The sequence below is a fragment of the Rousettus aegyptiacus genome, unplaced genomic scaffold (genome assembly GCF_014176215.1).
Source record: "Rousettus aegyptiacus isolate mRouAeg1 unplaced genomic scaffold, mRouAeg1.p scaffold_m13_p_5, whole genome shotgun sequence".
In the NCBI taxonomy this organism is placed as follows: domain Eukaryota; kingdom Metazoa; phylum Chordata; class Mammalia; order Chiroptera; family Pteropodidae; genus Rousettus; species Rousettus aegyptiacus.
In genome coordinates this window covers 2675874-2699920 of record NW_023416308.1, presented here as the reverse complement: position 1 = coordinate 2699920, position 24047 = coordinate 2675874, and the positions used below count along the sequence as shown (strand labels likewise).

Genomic DNA, 24047 nt, shown 5'->3' with positions numbered 1-24047 from the left:
GATAGTCCAGCCCCTCGGGGGAGGGAGGGCCTCAGCGGGACGGCGCCTACACTCACCAGCTGAGGCGGGGAGAGCCCCATGACACGTGGGGCCCGCGTGGCGTGGGCAGGGACGGGCCACTGCATAAACTCTCTGAGCTCAGCTTCCCAGTTCAGAAGCCAAGTGGGATGAGCTCGTCAGCAAAGTCCCTCTAAGGAGCATCTGAGGGGCCACTTGCTCCCACCATGTGCACACCAACGTCCACCCCTGGGCCTGCTGGCCTCAGCCTCGACCCCCCGCATCTGCGGACAGGGTCACGCGCAGTAGGACCGTGGATCGGTGTGTGACGAAGTGGAATTAAGTAAGCAGACTGGCCCTTGCCCCAGAGAGTCTGATAAACGCTGACCTGGGGCAGGAGTCAGCGGCCCAAGGCCACAGCCAGGCTCGGCCTGTTTCGTCACTTGTCACTGGCTCGCGGCCACGGCCACGGCTTTACGTCTTGGCTGAGCTGCTTTCGCAAGACAACGGCAGCGGTGCCAAGGAGTTGTGACAGCCACCCTTCCTCTAGAGGAAAAGCCCACAGTGTGCCCTGGGGACAAAGCGAAGAGCACGCGGCCACGCCGTCGTCACAGCAAGTGGAGTCATCCGAGCCGCCGCCGAGCCGCTGCCACGGGCGCCAGGCGAAGGCCTCTGCACACGTCAGCTCATGCAAGCCGCCCCATCCCGCAGCCACCCCCGGTCAGCAGCGGGGAAACTGAGGCACGGGGCCGCGGGGCCCCTCGTCCCAAGTCTCCTGGGATCTCTGCAGCAGGGCGTGAGCACAGCCCTCCGACTCCAGAGCCCGTGCCCTGAACGGCCCGTCCACAGGGAGGCACAGAGGTCACGAAGCAGGAAGTAGCTTGGAGACCCAGACCCGTGTCTCCCGGCTTCAACACCTTCATTCGGCACAAGGACTGCAGGAGCCCAGGAGAGCTCAGGTTCCAGGGGCCTTGGGGGAAAACACAGAATCAAGCTGAGCCCCAGAAAGCCCCAAAGGAGGCAAGGAGGCGGCAGGGTGGGGGGTCTATCAGGATCCTCAATCCTGGGAGACTTTCAGGGCCAGGGTGTCCAGGACCCTCAGGGAAAGACGTGGGGACCTGATACTGGGCAGGAGGGAACAGGGCAGAGAGAGAGCATGCAGGCGGGGCAGACGAGACTCCACGAGCCACGAGCCACGAGCCACGAGCACACCGACATCCACGGAGGCGTGGGGCGTGCCCGAGGCTGGTCGGGGACGGGGCCTTCCCCCGGCCGTGGTCTGCGAGCACACCAAGAACCACGCCTCCGTTCGCACTGGGCATAACCCCAGCGGCCAGCAGATGACACAGGCCAAAGCGCAGACAGCAGAGGCGGCCGTTCCCAGCACCCCTCTGGGAGTCAGGGCCCTCCTGGGGCTTCCTGTGCCCCGCCAGGGGGAAAGAAATGACTGTCCCGTGCATTCGGCGCCCCAAGAGCCTCGCTCAGACCCACGACGTCACAGCACGGATGGGAAAACCGAGGCTGCCCCGCTGGGTGAAGTGAGCAGCCGATGTCACTCAGCAACCCAGGAGGGACAGGGACTGAGAGCCACAGCTGGAGATCGTCCAGGCTCCAGAGGGGACTGGCCGTCAAAGCAGCCCTATGCCCAGAGCGCCCTGGAGGCCTCCGGGGCCAGCAGGTGCCACCCCAGGAGCCAAGCCTGTCGGGAGCGGGCGTGGGAGTGAGCTGAGACCCAGGACGGTCACAGGTCACAGGGTCCTGCCCCGCCCCACACCGCAGCACACCTGCCTCGGCCTCCGTGCGAGGCATCGGGGCCCCCCCTGCCCCCCGCAGCCACCTTTCTGTGCCGTTCCCCAACCCTGTCTTCCCAGGACTCAGAAAAGGGGCGCGACTGCTAGGGTGGAGGGCGGGAAGCCGAGGGAAGGCAGCTGCAGCCCCGACCCACGCCCGGGGCAGCGAGACCCCGGCCCCCGCTCCTGCCGTCCAGCAATAAGCAAGACCCCTGACTGGGCTGCCGCAGCACAAGGCGGAGCAGGCAGGGAGCAGGGCCCCCTGTGGCCACCACACAGGTTAGGGACGCCCCACCCCGCAGCCACCCAGGGCCCCGCTCACCCCCGGCCTCCGTCTCCTGCCTGGCGGGTGTGATGACCACTGGGAACGGTCCAGCCACACCCTGCATCACTGACAGCCGGGGGTGGGGGCAGAATAGGTGTCTGGGGTCAGCTGGTGACGCCCAAATGACAGAGAGGACCCGGCCAGGACGAGGGGCAGGGGCCGTGGAGCGGGAGGACCCCCCAAGGGCTGGCAGAGAGGGACAGGAGACGGAAGGAGAGCAGCTGGACCCAGACGGGAGGGGACAAGAAGCCGGAGCCGTCTGCTGGGCCCCTGCCCCACCTCCGGGCAGCTGAGAGTGGCCGTGCCGGGTGGCTGGGGCTGAGCACGCACCCCGCGCCGGCCCAGGGACGCACAGGGGCCGCCACATCTGGTCCCCGTGAGAACCGGGAGCAGGGGCTCCCATCGCCCCCACATGCGGATGGAGGACTGAGGCTCGGAGGGGTCCCCTGTCCTGCTCCCTCCCCTGAAAATGGGGAGCCACGGGTCCCCCGTGGGGCGCTGAGAAAGCAGCAGAGGCACCGCGCGCACACGGGCCCAGGACGGAAGTCCGCCCCGTGCACCGGGGGGGGGGGGGGGGGCGCTCAGGAAGGAGAGGCCTCGTTCCTGGTGTCGGGGCTGCCGGCGTTGCTGTGGCGATGACAAGGGCCACACACACAGTAACCACGCGCCCCGCGGCCCCGGGCACACGGGAGGCGCCCCATCAATGGCAGCGGCGCCCGGGCAGACGCCTTCTCCCCGTGACCTAACCGCCCGCCTCGCCCCCCATCTGCGGAACGGGGCGACGGTGCGAGGGGCCCTTTCGCTGGGCCGTCTGTGGGATCCGGTGACTCCACCCAGGGCAGTTCTCACAGGGCCCCGTCGGGCACTGGCTGTGACAAGCATCCTGGGGGCCCGAGCCCTCAAGAGGCGACCGTACGGGAAGCCCCCAGGCTGGGCCAGCGGGTTCATATGCAAACACGCTTCGCTCACCGAGGGAAATGCACCCCCAGCCCATTTCCTCTCTGTGTCTCACGAGGAGGGACCAGCCAGTGGGCCAGACTCATGCCCACACACAAGCCAGCAGAGCCAGCCGCCACCCCGGCTGCGGCTGCAGGACCGCGTGACCCCCGCGCCAAGCAGCCAGGCGGCCAAACGGGGCAGGACCAGGACTCGGAGAGCCTTCTGCAAGCACCTGAGGATGCGGTATACAGGAGGTGCCCGATAAATGCCAACAAGACAGAACCAAAGGCCCACCCTCAGGCACCTAAAGGTGAAGGCGGAAAACAGGGCCCCATGCAGAGGGGGGGCGGAGGGGTGAAGCCGAGGAGAGTGGATCATGGGGTCCCTGCTCCCCTCACCGGCAGGTTGGCCCCCATGATAAGCAGAACCAACAGCCTGAACCCCCAGATCGGGACTCAGAGACAGGATGCATGCTGGGCCTCAGCCCCTTAGGGCCACAAGCGTCACCATGGCGAGGAAACACCAAGCCAAGGACAAGGGAGGTGAGGGGCTGTGGGCAATGGCCCCCGGGATGCCACCCCAATCCCAGAGGGGCTGCGGGCAATGGTCCCCGGAACGCCATCCCAACCCCAGAGTAAGGAAGGAGCCCAGAAGGGGCTGAGCTGTGAGAAAGTGTACACAGCAGGCGCTCCATGTTTGCGCACAAATCCCACTGTCGGCTCAGAGGCAGACCCAGCCCAGCCCGGCCCGTCTCCCCTCTCCCAGCGTTACAGCGGTGGCTAGGAGGCTTCACCAGGGGCCGGCGTCTCTGCCCAGGCGCCCACTCCCCGATCGGACACAGCGAGCCATGCCAGCCCCGACTCCGAGGACAAAAGGGAGCAGGGTGGGGACGGGGTGACAGAAGAGGGCCCCGAAGCCGGCCCCGGCGGCCCTTACCGTGTGGGGTCGGGCGATCTGCACCGGGTAGGAGACGCCGAGGGGCGGATAGCGGGGCTCGGTGGCCCTCCACGTCTGGGCCACAGGCTGCGTGGAGCCTGACATGGCGGTGGCCTCCCGGGGAGAGCGCCTTCTCGACGGCCACTGAGGATTAAACGCCAGTCCTTGTCATCTGCTCGCGGGCCGCCCTGTCACAGGTACCTGAGGGAAAACCGGAAAAGCAGCGAGGTCAGCCGGAGGGTTGGGGGCGGGGGGCAGAGCTCCTCGGGGACCCCGGTTGCCCCCAGCCCCCTCTCCAGTGTGCGGGCACAAGAGCTGCCCTCGTCGTGGCCACCGACAGCATCGGGGACAGGACATGGCGGGCCGGACCCGATCCCAGCGGGACCAGCGGCTGCCCCACCAGACACGTCGGGGAGACGTGCGCCCCTCCCCCGACCACGGTCCACACGCAGCCAGCGGAGGAACCCCAACCGCACAGCCGTGCCCCACCACCCCGGTGGCCCCCAAGCCCCCTGGGCCCCGGCCCCAGCCCCAGGCCTCGGCGGGACTCTGAGTCCCCGGGGCGAAGTTCCCCGAGAGCGTCCGGCAGCTCGCGGAAGGCAGGAGGCACACGTGCCCGTCCTGGGCTGCGGGGGACACGAGCCGCTTGGGCAGGACGCAAGTCACACACAGGGTGGCCCCAGGCAAGACCTGGGGACCCTCTGCGGGAGGGTAACGCTACAGCATGGGGGCAGAGCAGGCTTGAGTTTGGGGGCGCGGGACTGGGACCCAAGGGCCACGCTGAAGAAACAGCCGAGGACACGGACAAGAGCCATGTGGACCCCCCCAAAGGTTCCCGGGGGGCAAGAGGGCGACCACCCACGTCCACGCAGGACGGAAGCTCGAGAACCGCCCACCGGCTTCACGCGTGGGAGGCTGAGACCCAGAAAGAAGAGAGAACTCAACTCAAGGGGGTGACGAGGCCCTGGTCGGAGACCCACAACCTCTGGGAGTCCTCACCACCCCGGGATCCTCTCCCCCTTCCCCGCTGGCCGCTGCTCCGCCCCCACCCCCGCCCGGTCACAGCGGGCTCCTCGGCCCACGCCCTCCTCCCTCGGCCACCCATAGGAGGAGTGTCCATCAGGCCCTCATCACGTGCACCCCCCCATTCCCACACCCCCGGAGCCGAGAAAGATGCAAGGTGGCACCAGGGCCAGCCCCTGGGGGACCCCGCGCGACCTCCTGTGATCGGTAAAGAGAAGGTACCCCAGCTTTCTACAATGGCATCCCTCAGCGCCCTGCCCCCCCAAAACAGCTGTCCTCCGTGGGAGTGGCCGCCCTGGTTCTCCACTGCCCGCTGGAGGGCAGACGTGGACGCCGAGATCATGGCGGTCAGAGGAGGGCGAGCCCCACCCCTGGCGGCCCCGACCGCATCCCTGTACCCACCCCCCTCTTCTGCGTCTGCAGACTTGACTTTCCAGAACTATCTTTACTCCCCAGGCACCAGGATGGTCACATGATCGAGGCCTGGTCAATCAGACTCCTGTTTCCCCTGGGCCGGTGACCCGATCTGAGCCAATGAGAGTCACCGTGGGCCTTGGTGGCCAGAACCAGGAACAGGCTCTCCCCTGGGGGTCTCGGCGGGGAGGATGACAGCCTGGAGCCCGCCCCAGGACGAGGCCGACGGGCAGGCCAGAGCGCAGGGCTGGAGGCTGGAGGGGCCCACTCAGGCCCTGACGGCGGCCGCGCCTGAGGCGGACCCAAGCCCACGTCTCCGTTTAGAGGGGCCGGGCGTGCATTTTGCCTTTACCACCCCAACCTGGGGCTCTGTCACTTGCCACCACAGCTCCGACCGACGCAGGGAAGGAGGCAGTCGCAGAGGAGGCCGTCCTTCCACGAGGGCCGTCCGTCTTTCTGACACTGAAAAGCCGAAGAAGCCCAGAGCCAAGAGAGACACACCTGCAACCCCCCCCCCACCCCAGGACGTCACCCCTGGGGACTTCACCACCGAGACAGGGCGTGTGTGGCACGGACCGGGGGCCAAGCTTGCTGTGACCGCCATCACGGTGCTGTGACTGCGCAGCCCAGTCCCAGGACGTGTGTGTGTGGGGGGGGGGGGGGGGAGGGCAGCAGGAGCCCGGCGGCCACGGTCCTGCAGCCGGGGGGCAGCGGACTGGCCTTGGGAGCGCAGGCAGGTGCGGCCACCAGTGCTGGCCCGTTTCGGAATTCCCCCGGCGCCCGCTGGTCGCGGACCCCGCGGACTCCAGCCGACCGCAGCGGCGGAGCACGTTCCAGTCCGCCCTCCCGCCGGGTCTTCAACAGCTGCCCGCTCGGCCCCTGCTCGGCCCCTGCTCGGCCCCTATGGGGACGCGGGGTCAGGGCCAGGGGCCTCCGGGGCAGCACGGGCCGCTTCTGAAGTGCCCTTTGATTCTGTGTTGCGTAAGGCGGTGGCGTCTTTTCTAACTTCGTTTGCCTAACGAGATAAATGCTGGCCGGGGCGGCAGGCTCCTGCCACAGGCTCGCCTGCCACGTGCGCGCGGCATCCGGGCCCCGGAAAGTGGGGAGGTGACGCCCTTTCCAGCAGCCCTGGGGAACCCCGAGCCCGCGCCTGGCTGGCCTCCCACTCCCGCGAACCTCGCGGGGTGTCCGCACTGGGGGGCTGAAGCCCGGCCCGCCCACCCGCCACAGTCTCGGCCCACCGGCTCCCTGGCCCAGCATCCTCACATGCAGGTTGTCCCCAAAGCTGGAGGACTGTGAGGACCTCAAGCTCCCTTGTTCCCCACGAGCTCGTTTAAATAGACCCCAATATCCACCCCTCCCAACCTCGGCCACGTCTGTTGCCAACTCAAACAAATTTATATAGGAAAATAGTTTGGCAGCTCCTCAACGTGCTGCACAGAATTCCCACGCGACCCAACAATTCCACCCCCAGGCACACGCCCAAAGGAACGGAAAGGAGGGACTCGGATAAACGTCACAGCAGCACTATTCACAGCAGCCGCAGGTGGAGGCGACCCAAGCGTCCCTCGGCCGACGAAGGGATGCTCCGTGGTCCGGCCGCGCCGCGGAGCAGGGTCCCCCCTAACCAGGGGCGAGGCCCCGGCACACGCGGAGGAGGCATGGGGGACCCTGAGAACACTACTCGGGGATGAAGCCGAACACAGCAGGCCACGCGGAGCGTGTGACTCTGCGTACGCCAAACAGGCACATCCACGGCGGCGGGAAGCAGAGTACGGCTGCGGGGGAGGGGGTGCAGACGGGGCCGCGTGCGGGCGACCTTTACCCCGGGGGCCGTGGGGGCCGTGGGGAGCCAGCGCCGGTGGCGGAGGGAGGAGGAAAGGGTCCCTAGGAGACGACGCTGGGGAGGCCGGGGCAGCGGGGACGGAGAGGGTCAAGTGTGGCAGATGGCAGGATGGCCTTACAGGCGGACAGCCCGGCGCGTGGTGACCGGGGCCGAGGCGCCCCCGGGGACGGGAGCCCTGCGTTCCCCCCCTCGGGCACGCTGCCCCGTGGCTCTGCGCCTCGCCGTCCTCGGCCGCCCGTGAAGCATGGCGCGTGCCCGGTCAACCAGAAGGTGCTCAGCGAGCACACCGGGCGAGGTCAGGGCTCCAGGACGAAGGATGGAGCTCGGCGAGGTCAGGGACGTGCCTGGCCTGGTGGCATGGGACGCTTCTGGGCCCGAGCCCTACATAGGCCTTACATCCGAGGCACAAGCCACGGCACCAGGTAGTCTATACCGCCACCCCAAGCTCCAGGCAGGGCCGGGGGGGTGGGGGTCCCCACACGGCCCACAGCAGGGGCACCCCATGAACGGGCTACCCCCCGGGGGGCAGCACACAGCAGCGGCCACTCGGCTGCCCACAGGACAGCCTCACAAGTTATAGGTCCAGCACAGCAGCACCCCACAAAGCTGCTGACCCGAGCCCCGTTCCCATCCCCTGCGTGGCTTCCGACGCTGCCCGGGCTCTGACTTCTCGTCCACCTTACTCTCCGCCGCACCCCAGGGCCAGTCACAGCGCCCGGCACACAGCAGGTATTCGGTGAACGGCCCTGTCCAGCAGAGGTGGGCAGAGCCCCTGACACGCGTCCACCCTAGCCCACTGGGCAGAGGCCCTTGAGGCTGGGGAGGGGGCTCCCGGCCCCATGTTCCCCTCCGGCCCGGGCGGGCGTGCCGAGGCCTCACCGAGACGTGTTCCACGGATATTCTGTGCCTTGGGCAGCCTGGTTCGGACCCGGGGAGTGGGGTAACTACAGCCTGCTGCGGCTGGGATGTTTCGGGGGACGGGGGGGGGGCGTGTTCAGGCGACAGAACTGCTGAAATCCGCGGGGAGCCTCCAGAGCTGAGCCTGCACTGCGGAGATGCGTGAGGGGGGGGCCATCTGCACCACGTGAGCCTGTCGTTTCCCTGGAACGAAGGGGCAGCAAGGCAGGAACCTGTGGTGGGCGGGGGGAGCCGCCAGGCAGGACGGAAGCCCCCAGCACACGCACCTACACACGCGTGTGCGTGCTCATCACGGAGGAGCTCCGGGCCCCACAGAGGGGACACGGCTGTCCCACCCGCGCCCCTAACCAGCCTGCCACGGCGCAGACACGCGCTGCCCCGGGAACCGGGGGGCAGGGTCCGTCGGCCCCCGCGCGGCACCTAGGACTGCGTCTGACGCACGGAGGCTGCTCCACGTTGGTGCGGATGGACGGCTGGATCCCCGGGGGCGCGGCGCCCGGCGCACAGTAGGTGCACTCGTTCCCCTCAGCTGCTGTGACACACTGGAGGAATTTATCCTCTCGCTGCTCGGGAGGCCGGAACGGCAACGGCGAGGTGCGGGCAGGGCCGTGCTCCCTCCGGAGGCCCCGGGGAGGGGGCCGCCTCGTCCAAGCCAGCTCCCGGTGACCCCCGGGGCCCCCCGACCTGTGGCGGCATTGCGCCAGCTGCAGCCTCCGTGGCCACGGGGCCTTTTCTCCTCCGCGGCTCTGCGTCTGCATTACGGAGTCCCCCTGTTCTCGCAAGGGCACCAGCCATCGGGCGCAGGGCCCGCTCCGCTCCAGGGCCACCTCATCGCAACAGGCACTTCTGCAGAGACCTCTTTCTAAATAAGGCCACATTCCGAGGTTCCGAGTAGACCGGAATTTCGGAGGGGACACGATTTAACCCAGAACAGTAGGTGCTTGGTAAATATTTGTTTTGTTTGCTGCTAAAGCCCAGGGCCCGGCACAGCGTCTGGGTCACCATCCTGAGAGCCTAACTCGGGGTGCTGCCCTCGGGGCTGCCCCCTGCCCACCCCCCAAGCTGGGACCAGGCGAGACAAACGCATCCCAAATGGGTCTCTGCCCCATGCTGGTCAGTGTGCAGGCTCCGGGCCCACAGCCCTGAAGCGGTCAGACATAAAGGCCTGCCCATCAGAGCTGGCATCCAGTGACAGGCCCGTCCCCACGGGGAAAGCCCACAGCCAGGCACTCGCCAGGGACGGGATGGACGGATGGATGATGGAGGGAGAAAGGGAGGAGGGGAGGATGGGTGACGGGTGGGTGGGTGGGTCCCTGGGGCAAGACAGACGGAAAGCTCCGGAAAGCTCACGCCCAGGGAAGAGCTGCCGATGTCACGCCCCACGTCACGCCCCACGCTGCTCAGAGTCCTGGGGGCGGGGCAGGGGCGGGGAGCCCACGACCCCGCCATCGGTGACATCGGTGACGGGGGCTGCGTTGCCAGCCCCACTTGGCAGACGAGCGGACTGAGGCTGGGTGAAGCGGACTGACCAGACAACAGAGCGAGTCCCCGCTCAGAAGGTCACGCAGGAGGGGACCCCTTCCCGGGAGTGAGCTGGGCCTCGCAGGGTCTGGACAGAGGGGGAGGGCGGCCGCGCCTCCCGGCCCTAAAACCTGGCTGTGCACATCTCACTCGACAACCCGTTTTTGTAGATGGGGAAACTGAGGCCCGGAGAGGGGCAGGGGCGTGCGCGAGGTCACTCGGCAGGCTGGGGCTGTGTGGCCAGACCCCGCCCCCTCCACCGGACCCCGCAGCCCACAGGGTCCAGGCATCTGGGGAGGTGGATACAGCGGCCTGAGCAGAGCCCGCCTCAGACCCTTGAGGGGGCGAATGCCCAGGGGCCGCGGGGAGACAGGACAGAGCCCCGCTGGAGGGCCGCGGCCTCCGCCAACCCACGGGGACAAGGCGGGCTGGGGTGGCAAACGCCGGCACCCACCCCGTCCCTCCCCTCCCCGAAGACGGGCCCCTGGGAGAAGCTCCACCGTGACCGGCCCCGATCCCGCCTCCCACCCTCCCAGCTCCGCACAGCCCCCCTCCAGCAGGCTGGACCCCACCACAGGCACCCACACTGGGCGCCAAACATGATCGCCCCCATTCAGCGGATCAGGAGGCCGGGCTCTGAGAGGCAGACTCAGCTGCCCGAGATCACGCAGCCAGGAAGCAGCCCGGCTCCGCTCCCCAAAACCACGGCCCGGGCCCCACTCGCCCGCCCACACCCCCTCCCAGGGGCGCAGACGGGAAGTGGGCCGGCCGGAGCCGCCCGGGAGGCCCCCATGTCTGCAGCTGAAGGGTGCGTGTGCGTCCACTGGGCGATGACCAGCACGGCCCAGGCCCCCGCCCCGCCGCAGGACCTGCTCGAAATCGCTTCCTCCCCGACGGCTTTCCCCGTCTAAGAGGGAGAGGGAGAAGGAGAAGGAGAGGGCAAACCACGGCCGCGACGAGCCCGCCCGCACACCGGGTCACAGGGCTCCACGGGGAGCCGGGGCCGCGCCGCGCTCAGCCCCCGGGCACCTCACGCACACCGCCCCGTCTTTCCCGGCCCGACCTCCCGCTCGTCCGTCCTCCAGACACCCGGGGCGCCCCGGGAGGGGCCGCGTCTCCCACCGGCCCCCGCTCCACAGTCTGCGCGGTGTCCGGGCAGCGGAAGGGGGGGGCGAGGGGGTGCCACCGGCACCCCCTGTGCGACCTGGGCAAACCGCTTCGCCCCTCGCCCGGGGGCCAGGACCGAGAGTGGCGACCTGTGTCGGCTCAACACCATGCCCGCCACTCATGGGGGCGGCCGCGGCTGCGCCCCCAAGCCCGGGATGCGGGGCCGGGGTCTTAGGTCCCCGCGCTTCGCCGCCTGGCGGGCACGGACCCATGGCCGGGGAAAGGGCCACAGGGCACGGCTGGACACAGGAGGACGAGTGCCGCGGGGTTTCACGCTCGGGAGATGCCCGGGAGGCGGGCTGGGCGGCGGGCAGCGCTGGCGGGAGCCAAGGTTCGGCTGTGCAAGGCGACGACGCTCTCGAGAGGACCGAGGTGACGGCCGCACAGCCAGCAGGGGTCCCGGCCGCCGACGTGCCATGCGCTAACGGGCGACCGAAACGCTCAATCTTCTGTCACGACTTAAAGAAGAATAACAAAACGAGCCACACGCCCGCCCGGGGCGGCCTCGCGGCCGGGCCCCTGCTGCTCTGTGGCGGAGCCCTGCGCCAGGGCCGGCCCGTGCAGGACACGGCCCTGCCGGGGGCCAGCTCGCGGCCGTCCTTCACGGCCAAGCGCTGAGCTGGACCACAGTCAAGGCCTCCTCCCTGGGCCACGTCCCCTCAGGCCCTAACGGCCCCCTCCAGCCCACGCGGACGGCCAGGACACAGGGAGAGGCCAATCTGAGGCTGTCTGCCCGCCGACCCCAGAGGGCCCTGGGCCCCCGGGCCAGGCCAGGCCCACCTGTCTGCGGCCTCCACCCCGTCCCTCACGCCCCGCACCGAGGCCCTGGAGGAGAGGGAGGCCACCCCTCGGGAAGGAAGGCAGCACGCCCCGCGCCAAGGCCCTGGAGGAGAGGGAGGCCACCCCTCGGGAAGGAAGGCAGCGGCCCGTTCCCTGCCGACCGCCCTGCACCAACATCTGGCAAAGGTGTCCCCAGCTGTGCGGCGGCCGGAAACGCCTCCTCCCCCCCACCCCTCCACGCGAGCAGGGCCCTCGAGAACAGCTTCCCGAAGAATTTACGGGGTCGTCCCTAGCATCGCAGGGCAGATCTCTGGGGGACGTCCTCCGCCCCACGTGGACAAGGACAAATGTTTCTGCCGCTAAGAACAGCTTCGCCAGCAGCACGCCCCCGGCGGGGGGCCCACCCACTCCACAACGGCCCTCCCACGCAATCGCCTTCCTGACCCCCAGCTAAACGACACAGTCTGGACCCAAGGGGCCCACACCTCCCACAGGCCTGGCAACTACTGCTGGCCAGGTGCTCAGGCCAAGGGGAAAAGGGCCCGCCCACTCGGATCAGCTCCGCTCATGGCTGGACGGGGACCCTGGGCAGGCCGCTCAATTAGCCCGAGGGAGCCTGTTAATTAGTAAGTGCCCGATGGAGTCGTCACCAAGAACCCAAGGTCCCACTGGCCCTCGAGGCCAGGCATCCAGACAGGGACTGCCCAGAAGTGGCAGCTGCCTGGGAGGCGACCACCGTTAGTGGAGGGAGGGAGGGTCCCAGGCCGGAAGGAGGAGGGAGAGGGAAGGGGGGGAGGGGGGGAGGCCTGTGGACATCAGGCCGCCCCTGACCGGGCCGAGCCAAGTAGGGGAGCGGGGCAGGTGGGGCCCAGGGAGGGGGTGGCCCCGGCTCAGGAATGTGGCCCCGGGGACCCACAGCTTCCAGTTCTTTCAGGGCAATAAAGTCCAATTTGGAGACATCTCTCAACTCACAATTTTTATTTTAAAAACACTAACTAAACTCCAAACCAATAAATCAGTCTGACATCCAAATGCAGCCCCACGGGCTGCCAGATGTGACCTGTGGCTTCTCACTTGTGGTCAGTTGGAAGCCACAAGAGGGCCAGGAAAAGCCTTGGGGGTGGGGGGCGGTGAAAGGGGGGGGCGAGGAGCAAAAGGCAGGAATGTCCTCCAGAGAGGACGAAGCTTGGAGGGGGGCCCGAGAGGCCCCTCACGACAACGGGCAGAGGGAAGGGCTGTACCCGCGCGCCCAGGGAGTCCGGAGCGGGGTGCCCACGGGCCGCGAGAGTGGGGGCTGGGCAGGGACCCCGGCCTGGCCCATCCCCCGCACGTGGTCATGGCACCCTGCACCTGATGTCCTGGACTAGGTGCAGGACATCAGGTGCAGGGGGCCATGACCACGTGCGGGGGTTGGGGGGCGACCCCGCCTCCCAGGTCTGGCCCCTGACGCAGCCAACACAACTTTATTCTCTCGCTGCCCTGGAGGCCAAGTCTGACACAGAGGGGCCGACCCCGCGGCCTGCCCCTCCGAAGGCCCAAGGCCTGGGGAGGCTCCTTCCTGCCTGTCCAGCTTCTGGTGGCTCCAGGCGCTCCGGGCTCTGCCGTCCTCACTGGGCCATCCTCTCTTCTCTTTGTCTTTCGTAAGGCCACGCGGGTCCCTAACCTTGGGGCTCACCCGGTGATCCAGGATGACCTCATCAAGACACATCCGCAAGTTCTCTAAAGCGGTCAGTCGCATGTACAGGCCTGGGTCTTAACGTGTGTCTGCACACATCTTTGGGGGGCCGACATCTGCGCCCCCGACAGCAGCACGGCCTCTCCTGACGCTTGTCTCCTGAGCTCGCTCCCCGCCTCCCCACGGCCGAGCCCCGGCAGAGCCCCCACTACGCAGACGAGAACGCTGAGGCGCAGAGGCTGAAGCCGCATGCCCAGGGTGGGAACCGCTCTCCCGGCGCCGTCCCGGGCTGGACGAGGCACTCTCACACCTACGCCTCTCGGGGGAAGGCCGGCTTCATGACTCACCCCCACCTCACCGGCCCAGGAGAGGCTCCCAGTGGCGGAGCACAGACAGCCCGGCACAGACACTTCTCAGTCTCACTCGCTCCGTGCCGGTGGGTGCAGACGCCGCCTGCCCAGAGGGCAAAGAGAGGCACCCGGCCGGCAATCGCCACCTCTCCTGCTCCTGCCAGCCCTGCCCGGCCTGGCCCACGCAGCTGCCCACCCAGCCACCCACCCCGCCGCCCACCCAGCGCAGAAAGGGTCCATTATGACTTCACAGGCCGGGAATTATGTTATTAGCCTGGGAAGGGGACAAAGGGCTCATTGTCATGCAAATACACGACTCGAGCGAGGGGGCGGCCCCTCCCGCCTCCGGCTTCTGTGCCACACCGAGGATCCCACTCCCCACCTTCCGAAGACTTTGGGCAGCTCCGGCCTCAGATCTGGCCCCAACAGGGCTCCCTGAGACCCCCAGGGGGAAGGCCCTCCTAGAGCCTGGGTTCAAATCCCGCCTCCTCCTCCACAGCCCGAGCCACCGTCCTCTGGGACAGGGATGACGAAAGGGCCTTCTGAGGACGGACGGAGGGCCCCTGACTGCGCTGCGCATCCCCTGGGCTCAGGCACAGCTGCATACGGAACGCGGCCACCTGTCGAACGCAGCCACCTGTCGGGAGCAGCCGTGGACGCTGTGTGTCTCCGGGCCAGCCGCGGGCCCTCTCGGTGCCTCGCCTGGAGAGGCCGAGTCAAGGCCCACTTCACAGGGTTATCAGGACTCAGACGACTCGGGTGCACAGAACGCCTGCCCCACGTGTCATGAAGCCGATGCTGCCTGCGCCGCTCCCCTGCACCCCGGTCCCCACGGGGCCCCCGCTTTCCTTGCTCACAAGCTTCCCCTCTGACTTCGTCTAGACTTCCTGGGGGCGCTCGGTGGGTTCCTAGGGGGCATTCTTGAGCAAATGCAACTGCTTTTCGAAAGACCCAAGTTTTCTAAGAGTGTTCCCCAAGTGCACTCACGACCCACGCCCGAGGAGCTTCGGGATGGAGGGAGGTGAGCTCAGCACGAATCCCAGGTCAAGGTGCCCGGGTCTCCCTGGCCAGGGCCCTCAGATGTGACTGGCCGGGACGAAGGCTAGAGGCGCTTCCCCGGCAGGGCCCCCCACTCGCTGGGAAGGGACAGGCCCAGGCCCGCAGACTGCGAGGGACACCGAACCAGGCACGGCCGTCTGCTCAGGGTGCTGGGGACCCAGTGGTGCCCGCGGCAAACAAAATCCTGGGGGTCCGGGGCATGGCGGATGCACGCTCGATAAACCCCAGGCGGTGACAGCGGCGAGGTGACAGGGAATGACGACGGGGGACCAGGCCCCTTTCAGGAAGAGACACTCGAGCCAAGGCCTACGTGAGGGGAGGCTGTGCGGGTCTGGAGGAGGGTATTCCAGGAAGGGGGCGCAGCACGCAAAGGTCCTGAGGCAGGTCACTGGGGTACCCAAGAGACTGCAGAGGCTGGTGCCGCCCCCAGCCTAGCCCTGGCCCCGCCCCTCCCGGCCCCGCCCAGCAAAGCCCAGACCCGGAGCCCTGACGGACGCCCCTGGGACCCCGGCACAAGCCTCCATCACCCCAGCACGATGGCGGAAGGCCGTCGCAGCAGCCCATGCCCGCCAGGCCCAGCAGGCACCCGCCTGGCCCCAGCCCGGATGCTCCGGAACCTTCCGGCATCGTGAGGCATAAAACAAGCCCTGCCTGGAGCTCCCGGGCCACCTGCGGGCCCAAGCCCAGGGACCAAGCCGGGGGAAGGGGGCCGGCCAGCGGCAGACTCTCTTGGGAGCTGCTGGAGAAGGGTCCACCTCCCGATTAGCTTCGGCTGCTCGGGACCGCATTTCCCGTGCTGAAGCGCCGGCCGGGGATAATGCAGGCAGCTGGCTCCACAAGGGGCTCGGTCGGTGCGTGAGGGCCCTCTCCTCGCCTCCGGAGAAGACGCAGCCCGGAGGCCGGACAGTGCTCAGGGAGAGAGCGAGCCCGACCCCTCGGGCAAGTCCCGTTTTGCAGCTGCACAGGGAGGCCTCAGAGGAGGTGGCTGAGAGGTCGCTGTGGTCTGGCCCTCACAGGTCAGGAGGAAAGGTGAGCAACTCCCCCAGGGCCGCCCAGCCCAAGGGCCACCACACCCCGGCTCCGGGCCAGGATCTGGGCCCCAGACCCTGAGAAGTGGGGACGTAAGCACCCACCCTTCCCGGGGCAGAAGCGGGTGTGAGGCGAGACAGGGCCGGACAAGCCGCGGCGACCGCGTCACGGACAGTGGGGACCCCGGCAGCAGCACCACCCCCTACGCGGCACCCAGCACGGGCCAGCTCAGCGACGGGCATACAAGCCCTGCGAGCCGCTGAGCACCGCCCTGTTTCCCAGATGAGGAAACTGAGGCTGGGGGGAGCCGAGTCTACTCTGAGGCACGCAGCTACCCAGGGGCAGACAACGCGGACGCAGGACAGCCCGGCCCCCCGGCCTACACTCTTTGTCTTTTAGGTCACCGCAGAGTCACATGCAGTTGGAAGAAATAAAGCAGCAAGACCCCGCGTGCCCCCGGGCCGGCCCCCCACCCCCAGCGTCACCGGCCCTCCAGAGCTGGACGTCGGCACCGACGGCCGGCCGGGAAGCGGACCCGACACGGCTGCCCCGTCCCGCACGCGCCGAGCCTGCCTGAGTGTCTGAATGTGCGTTCAGCTCTACGCGCTCCGACCTCAGGCCGCTGTGGCCATCACAGGGTCTGGGTGCGACTGTGACCTCCACCACCACACACAGCTTCTCAGTGTGGGGGGATCGAGTCACGAGGCCCCCGAGGTCACCACGCCGCGGCGCTGAGGGGGCCTCGGGGCGGCGAGGGGACACGCGGGGGCCCCGGGCTGCAGAGGCCTCTCCTGAGGTCCCCAGGAAAGGTCTGCGGACGCCCTGACAGCAGGCAGCTGGCGCGGGCCGCCTGGACGTCAGGGGACTCCCTGCTGGCTCCTGCTGGCTCCTGCTGGCTCCTGCTGGCCCGAAAGGAGAGGTCCAGAGCCAGCCACCGGCCCAGCATCCGGTGTCACTTACACACACAGAGCCTCTGCCACCCTCAGGGGGAGCGCCAGCCCTGCCTGCCCAGCCCCCGGCCACACTGCGCACTGTCGGGGGGTCTGGCCCAGGTCGGGTGGGAGATGGGGCAGAACAGGCATGGACTGGGGGCACCCGGGCAGCCGGCCTAGGGACAAATGCAGACAGAGCCCGGGGCTGGGAAGGACCCGGCCACCGCCCACGCCCCCTGGGGCTGGGAGGGCTCTCAACACGGAAGGGAAGAAAAATGAATCCGGGGGGCCCTCCCGGACAGGACAGAACTAACTCAAGTCCGGGCTGCGTCTGCACTTCCTGGGCGCGTGCTGGCACCCGTGCACAGGGCGGGGTTTGTCCTGGTTCCCCAGAGGCACGCGACAGAGGAGGGCCGGGGCTCCGTGACCCCCAAGGTCGCGCTGTCCTGAAGGGCGTGGCAGGGTCACTGCTCAGCCCGGAGGCCACACGGCAACTCGTGGGGTGGAGGAGGAGGGTGCGCCCATTCGTCAGGCGGGAACGCTGAGGCCTGAGGCCGGGAGGGAGTGTCCAGCCAGGGCGTGAGCCCGGCCGTCCTCCGGCTCCAGCGAGAACCAGGCAGCCGCCCCTCGTCTCATGTCGCCCGGCCCCTTGACGGCCCTGTCTTACAGACGAGGAAACTGAGGCTCGCACGGGCGAGGTGAGGCCACGTGGAGTAAAGGGGACGAGCGCCCCCAGGACGGGCTACACCCCCCCCCGCCCGGGGCCCAGCACCCCCTCACCTCCCCGCGGGACAGTCTCTCCCTCACCCCCCCACCCCGCCCGCGACCGAGGGCGCCCTGCAGCGGGGGCGGCACTTCTAACTTCCCGGTGTTTGCCCCGGCTCCTGGCTGCCAGGGCCTGGGCAAGCCCGGGCCGGCGGTGCCGATTTCAAAGCAGACACGGGCACCCAGCCAAGCACCTCCGCGGTGGGAGCCGGGGGCCGGGGACATGAGCGCTGCCTGCACCTGGCCCCCTCCCCTGCTGCGCCCCCAAATCCCAGCACCCCCGGGGCACTCCTGATGGCCGACGCCGAAGGGCAGACCGGGACCCCCCAGACGCCCCGCTCTGCTCAGGGTCCCCTCCCGTGCACGGCAGCCAAGCACTGTCCCACCGGGCCACCCCCTCTCAACACCCTTTTCCGGGACGTCAGCCACTCTGGCCGGTAAGATGGCCAGCCCACTGTCCACTCCCACCAACAGCCGGTGCCCATCCCCGCCCTGGGCCACCACGCTGGGCAGAACCGGGGCTCCTGGCAGAGGAACCATCGGCCCCAGTGGTTCCCCCAGCCCAGGTCCCCATCCGACTGTGAGCCACGGCCCCCCTCGGCCGGTGATCTGGCCACTGCAGCTCGCTGCCCACCGCCGAGCCCAGAAACTTCTCTTACCGAGCACATGACCAGCCTTTCACTCAAGTCGGCTCCAAACACAACTTGAAGTAACTCTCCCACAAAAAAAAAAAAAAAGGGAAAAAAGGACGAGGAAAACGTGCCAGCGGCGGGTCAGCGGAGTCCACACACGGACCGTTCCGCTGGCTTCCAGAAACACAGCGCGTCCAGCGTCAAGCCATCCTTCCTGCAGGCCCGGCACCGGGGGAGGACGGCCCCTCCGGCCTCTCCGCCTTCCCGCGAGACTACGGGCTCCCCCGGATGGGGAGGCCCTGCGGGCGCGTCTACAGCCAGGCCGCCCCCCAGGCCTGCTCCCGAGGCCCCCCGACACGGAGCCCGCCCGGCCCAGCAAGGGACAGCGCAGGGCCACGAACGCGAGGCCGGGCCTCGGCGATCCTTCCTGCCTCCTGCCACTCGGGCCTGTAAACACAGGGAATTACATAAGTCCACTCCTGTCGGGGAGCCAAAAGTACGAGCTCTTTCTCCCAGCCTTGGCAGTAAGTAATAATTCCTCATCGCCATGGTAACCCTGGCGGGCTTCCAGCCGACACTCAGGAGCTGAAACACTGGGACGCCTTTTTATAGCTCGGCAGAAAAACCTCTCCACTATTCCCTCCCTCGCTGGCGTGCAGGGAAAGCGAGCTCCGGGCCCAGCGTTCCGCCTTTAACCCGTTTCCTCCCAGCGGGACCCGCCGCCGCGGCCCGGCCCACCTGCCTCCTCCTGGAACCCAAGCGGCTGCCCCGCCCCCCACCCACGCGGCCCTTCCCAGTCTTCCAGTCTCCAGGGTGACATGGCCAGAGGGCAGGCTCTGCCTTTAAACCGTGTCTGTCCTCGGAATCTCGGGAAAAGCAAACAGGAGCCCCTCACGCTGGCATTCTGAACAGGATGACCCCAGAGGGCGAGGAGACACAGCCATACACACACACGCACACACACGTACACGCACACGTGCACACACGTGTGCACACAAGCACACGTACACACGCACACTCACATGCACACAGGCACACGCGCGCACATACTCACGACACATGCACGCACATGTGTGCGCACATGCACATGCACATGCCCGCATGAACACACGCACTCACACGCACACGCACACGCACACACATGCACACAAGCACTCCCATGCACACACGCGCATACACACACGCACACATGCACGCACAGGCACACATGCACGCACAGGCACACACGCGCACATACACACACGCACACGCACACATGCACGCACACGCACACACGCGCGCGGGCTGACATGCATGCTCTGGTGGCCGGCCAGGCGTCTGCACCTTGGCTGCAGCAGCCCTGCGTGTGACTCAGAGGCAAGTCTGAGCCGCGCTGGGTGTCAGCCGGCCGTCTGCAGCGGGGCGGGCACGGCGCTCCCCACAGCGCTCGGAGCAGCCGGGCCCAGGCGCCGGGAGAGGCTGCCGCAGCTGCGGGGAAGCAGAGGGTCCCTGGATCGGCCTCCCAGAGTCACCCCCCAGCCCCCAGCAACCCCAGCAGGAGCTGGGCCCAGAGACGTCGGCCCAAGGTGGCCTCCTGAGTGGGGACGAGGCACAGAGGTGGCAGGCACAGCAACCACGAAGAGCCGGCGGACGAGGTCGCCAGGGGGCGGCGTGCGCGGCTCGGGTCGCCTGGCTCTGCCGGCTGGGGCACCCCCAAGAGCAGGACGACGGCAGGCCGAGGCGCGCCTTGCGAGCACTCCGCCCGTCACCCCCCGTCCTCACGACGGCGTGACACGAGGCGGGTGCAATTTTGAACACCCCCCACCCCCTTTTAGAGAAGACACGGGCTCAGAGAAGCGAAGTGGCCAGCCCAGGGTCACACAGCCGGAAAGCGGCCGCGGTCTGACCGGGGTCAGCCCGGCCTGCCCGCACCATGCCACGTGGTGCCGTCAGCAAGGGGCCGGACCAGCTCCGCATGTGGCGAAGGGCCGGGGCCACTGGCCGGTCCGGCCGGGGGACAGGAACGTCGGCCCGGACACCGGCAAAGAGACCCGCGCGCGGGCCGCGAGTGTGGCCGCCCGTCAGCTGGCCGCCGGCCCCTTGCGAGGAAACACCTGCTCCGGGAGCGAAGGCGGAAGCTTCCTCCTCCACAGCCGCCTTTTATAGGCGGGGACACTGAGGCACAGGAAGGCGCGAGTGACCAAAATCCACATGCAGACCCCAGAGCTGGGCGCCGTCTTCCTGCCCGCTGGCTCTCGCCGCGACCGTCGGGAGGCCCGTCTGAGGAACGGGCCAAACCAGCCCCGCCAGGCCCGGCCAGGACGTGGCGCCGAGCGGCCCTCACTGGCCCCTTTTGTTCCTCTCTGTTTGTCTTGGACACAGACCTGCACCCGGGCCTCCGCGGAGGCTGGCGCTGGAACCAGGGGCCGCTCCCCCGAGTCCCAGCTCTCCGTGCTTCGAGCCGGGTCCATGCTGGGCCGTGTCCCTGCACGGTCACTTCCTGTGCCTTCCCCGGAGGAAGCCGGGCAGTGGAGGGGCTTTGCCGGGGGACAGCGCGGAGACGGCAAATCGTCAAAAACCTGCGAGACCCACGCGCTGCTCCCTCTGGACAGAGCCGGGGCAGAAACTGAGCTTGTGTCAGAATAAGCACGTGGCGGTCCGCTTCGCGAAAGAACTCTTCATCCCCAAGCCTGACGGGGCCCAGTGCCCGCGCCTCGGGACTTCAAAAAGTGTTCTCTGGTCAGTTCACCAACATGCTTCTTCCAGGAATAGCTCTGGGGACGGTGGGAAAGATGTCACAGGATACGCTGTGACGGGGGCCACGAGACGTGAGCAGCGAGGCAAAGGGGTTCCTGGGAAAGGCCCCCGACCTCTGCAGCCGTCGGCCTGCTCAGCTGGGAAACGGGGCCACACCTGTCTGCTGCCTCTCGGGGACAACAGGAGCTACGCCCGTGGGGACTCAGAGGACCGGACTAGGGGGCCCACAGTCCCGCTCCCGCTTAGCATCCAGGCCTGAGCGAAAGGCATCCCCGCTCACTTCCTGCCCACGCGGCTGCAACTTCCTGGCCAGGCATGGAGATGAGGACGGGGGGCGGGGAGGGCACCGGAAACGTCCTGCTTCCCTGTCCCGCACCCCAGCACTCCGAGACGCGGGCGGGTGACGACCCCCTTTCTGGGCCGCCTCCGTTTCCTCATCTGAGGAACGTGTGTCCTCATCTGAGGACAGCCACACTACGGAATACTATCTGGCCACAAAAAAGAGTGTAGCGCTTACACACGCTACGACGCAGACGGACCTCAAAAACATGACGCCGAGAGAAAGCCAGTCACGAAACGCCACGTGGCACGCGATCCCACCTACAGGACATGCCCGGAACAGGCAAATCCACAGCGCCAGAGTGTGGCGGCTGGGGGGGGGGGGGCTGGGGCGGGAACGACAGGGGAGTCCCCTCGGAGCGCCAAAAACATTGTAGAGCTAGAAAGAGGCGATGGCCGTAAGACGCTATAAACACACTGAGAGCTAATGAATCGTTTGCTTCAAAGCGGCTCATTGTACGTGATGGGAATTGGCAACATGGGCCCCATTCCGGCCCCGTTTACACTCGTTCTGAGAGCACGCCCACCTCCCCGCTGACAAGCATCCCGGACCCCAGCCCTGGAGTCGCCGGACGTCCGACAAACACTGACTGAGCCCCAGGTGTCCGTGCTGAGCACGGGGCCGGCCGCGGCGGGCACGACAGAGCCCCCTGCCCTCGCCGGGCGGACACGCAGCAAAGTGAGCGCGTGGACGGCAGACGGAGGCGTGGCGCGGTCCAGACGGGGGCAGCTGCCGCGGTGGCCGCGACAGAGTGAGAGGGAGGGAGGTGGAAATCCCTCGGGGAGAGTGCCCGGCCAGGACCAAGGCCCCGGGCGAGTTCCGGAACAGCCCGGAGGCCAGCAGGTGGGAAAGGATGAGCAAAGGGACGCACGGCCCGGAAGGTCAGCCTCCCACGGCTCCAGGCCGTGTAGGGCCCAGAGGCCACAAACGGGCCTTTAAATTGTAAAGGTGATTAAAATAAAATTCACAAGTGATTCAGTTTCCTGGGGCTGCTGACCACAAACTGGGTGGCTTAAAACCGGGAGCGGCTGACTCACAGTTAGTTCTGGAGGCCAGCAGCCCCAAATCGGGGAGTGGGCGGGCCCGTTCCCCCACAGCCGCTGAGGGGGAACACCTCCTTGCCGCTCCGGCTTGCGGTGGCTCCGGGCCACCTCGCTCCCACCTCCGCCTCCAGTCACACGGCCTCCTCCTCCCTGTCTTCCCATGAGGACTTCAGTCATCAATTTAAGGCCCACGGTCATCTAGGATGATTTCATCCTGATCCTCGACTCGACTGCATCTGCGAAGACCCTTTGCCCAAACGAGGTCCCAATCGCGGTTCCGAGGGCACCGACGTCCTGGGGCCACTACTCCATCCTCTGCAATCAAGACTTGAAATTCTTTGGCAGCACGAAACGCCCAGAGCCATGCGCGGCCCCCCTGCCCCTTTCCGCAAGGATTCCAGGGAACCCCAGGCCGGAAGTGAGGGGCAGGTTGGGGGGCACTAGAGGAGGCCCCCCTGGGGCTCATAGCTAGCCCTCTTCCGGCCCGGCCACTAGGAACAGAGAGCCCAAGGAATCCCCTCCCTGCGAGAGGCACCCACGAGCCACCCACCGGCAGCTCACGGGGACTCCTTGACACGGAGGCCGAAACGGGCCACGACCTTCGTCCTGAATGGGGACCTCCCCGGACCAGAATGCACCATGCTTCCCCGTCACCGCATCCAGGCACCGACACGTCAAGCCGAAGCCCTGGCCACGCTGGCCAAATCCAGGCGGCTGTCCTCTGGGGCTGTTCCTCTCTGCACTGTCTTTATTTTTAAAAGGGGCCACCCCGCCCGCAGCAGCTGTGAGCCGGCAGCAGGCAGAGCTAGCCGCTCGCTCGAGACTCCTGTCCAAGTGCAGGGCCTTCCCGCAGCAGAGCAGAGCACCCAGCGGGGATGGCCGGGGCCGGGGGCAGCGGCTGCCTGCTCCAGGGTCCCAGGAGCCACGGCCTGGCAGGGAGGAGGAAGGAGGATGTGTCAGAGAATGCTCCCGGCCACCGCCGGCGGACCCCAGGACCCCGGCCCGGAGCGCAGGCCTCACCAGCCAGGGGCTCGCCCACTCCCGGTGGGCCAGACTCTGCACGTGCACCTTCAGACGCCCACGACGCCACAGGGTGCTGCCATCCCCTGCTACAGGAGGGGAAGCCGAGGCACAGAGGTAGAGCGACCTGGCACGTGGCTGGGAAGTGGCAGAGGGGGTGTGAACCCGAGCCTGGCGCCCACGCCTGCGTCACCGACCACGAGGCGTGACCTTCTCTCAGAGCACGTCGGGCCCAAGCGGAGGGCGCCCAGCGGAACCGCGGAGGCCGCGGGGCCCGACTTTCTGGAAGGGCACCCCCAGGGGCGCGAAACGTGACTTCCGAAGCCTTAGCACCTTCCAGGACGTGCCATGGGACATTCCGCCCAGACCACAGACGGCAAAATACTTTGAGATAAAAGTCACAGCTAGGAACAGAGGCCGCAGAATGATGACAGTCGGCTGCGGCCAACGAGGGAGGCTCTGCCTGGCACACGCGATGTTTTTCTAAAAATTAGGACACTGCTTATAAAATCCAGATTTCCAGCGCCTCTCGTCGAAATGACGAAGGCTAGCCAACATGCCCGTTGGCCACGTTCCCCACCCCCCTTCCCTGACTGGGCCTGGGTGGGTCACCCCTTCCCCCGACCTGGGCCACCACCCTCTCCCCTCACCAAAAAACAGCTGAATGGCGCCGAAGGCCTCGCTCAGCGAGGAACGGACCCTCCTCCCCCGTGGCTGGCTGTGCTGGGGGCATAAACGTGCCGAGAACGAGGCCCAGACGAAGGCAGCAGAAAGGGCACCGAGACGGCTCCCCAGGGCACGGGGCGTGAG

The 24047-nt window shown here is 67.8% G+C and overlaps 1 protein-coding gene across 23 annotated transcripts in view; it reads right to left on the bottom strand.

The window, feature by feature from the left end:
* The window catches only part of NCOR2 (nuclear receptor corepressor 2), a 255049-nt gene that overhangs the window by 125345 nt on the left and 105657 nt on the right, over positions 1–24047 (bottom strand). For 22 of the 23 annotated variants that reach the window (XM_036221357.1, XM_036221362.1, XM_036221361.1 and 19 more), the window contains one exon: positions 3988–4188. In XM_036221357.1, the coding sequence (XP_036077250.1) occupies positions 3988–4092 (105 nt within the window). In that variant the 5' untranslated portion in view covers positions 4093–4188. Of the gene's footprint in view, positions 1–3987; positions 4189–18125; positions 18751–24047 lie in introns of those variants that run through there. The other variant, XM_036221358.1, reaches the window with a different exon arrangement.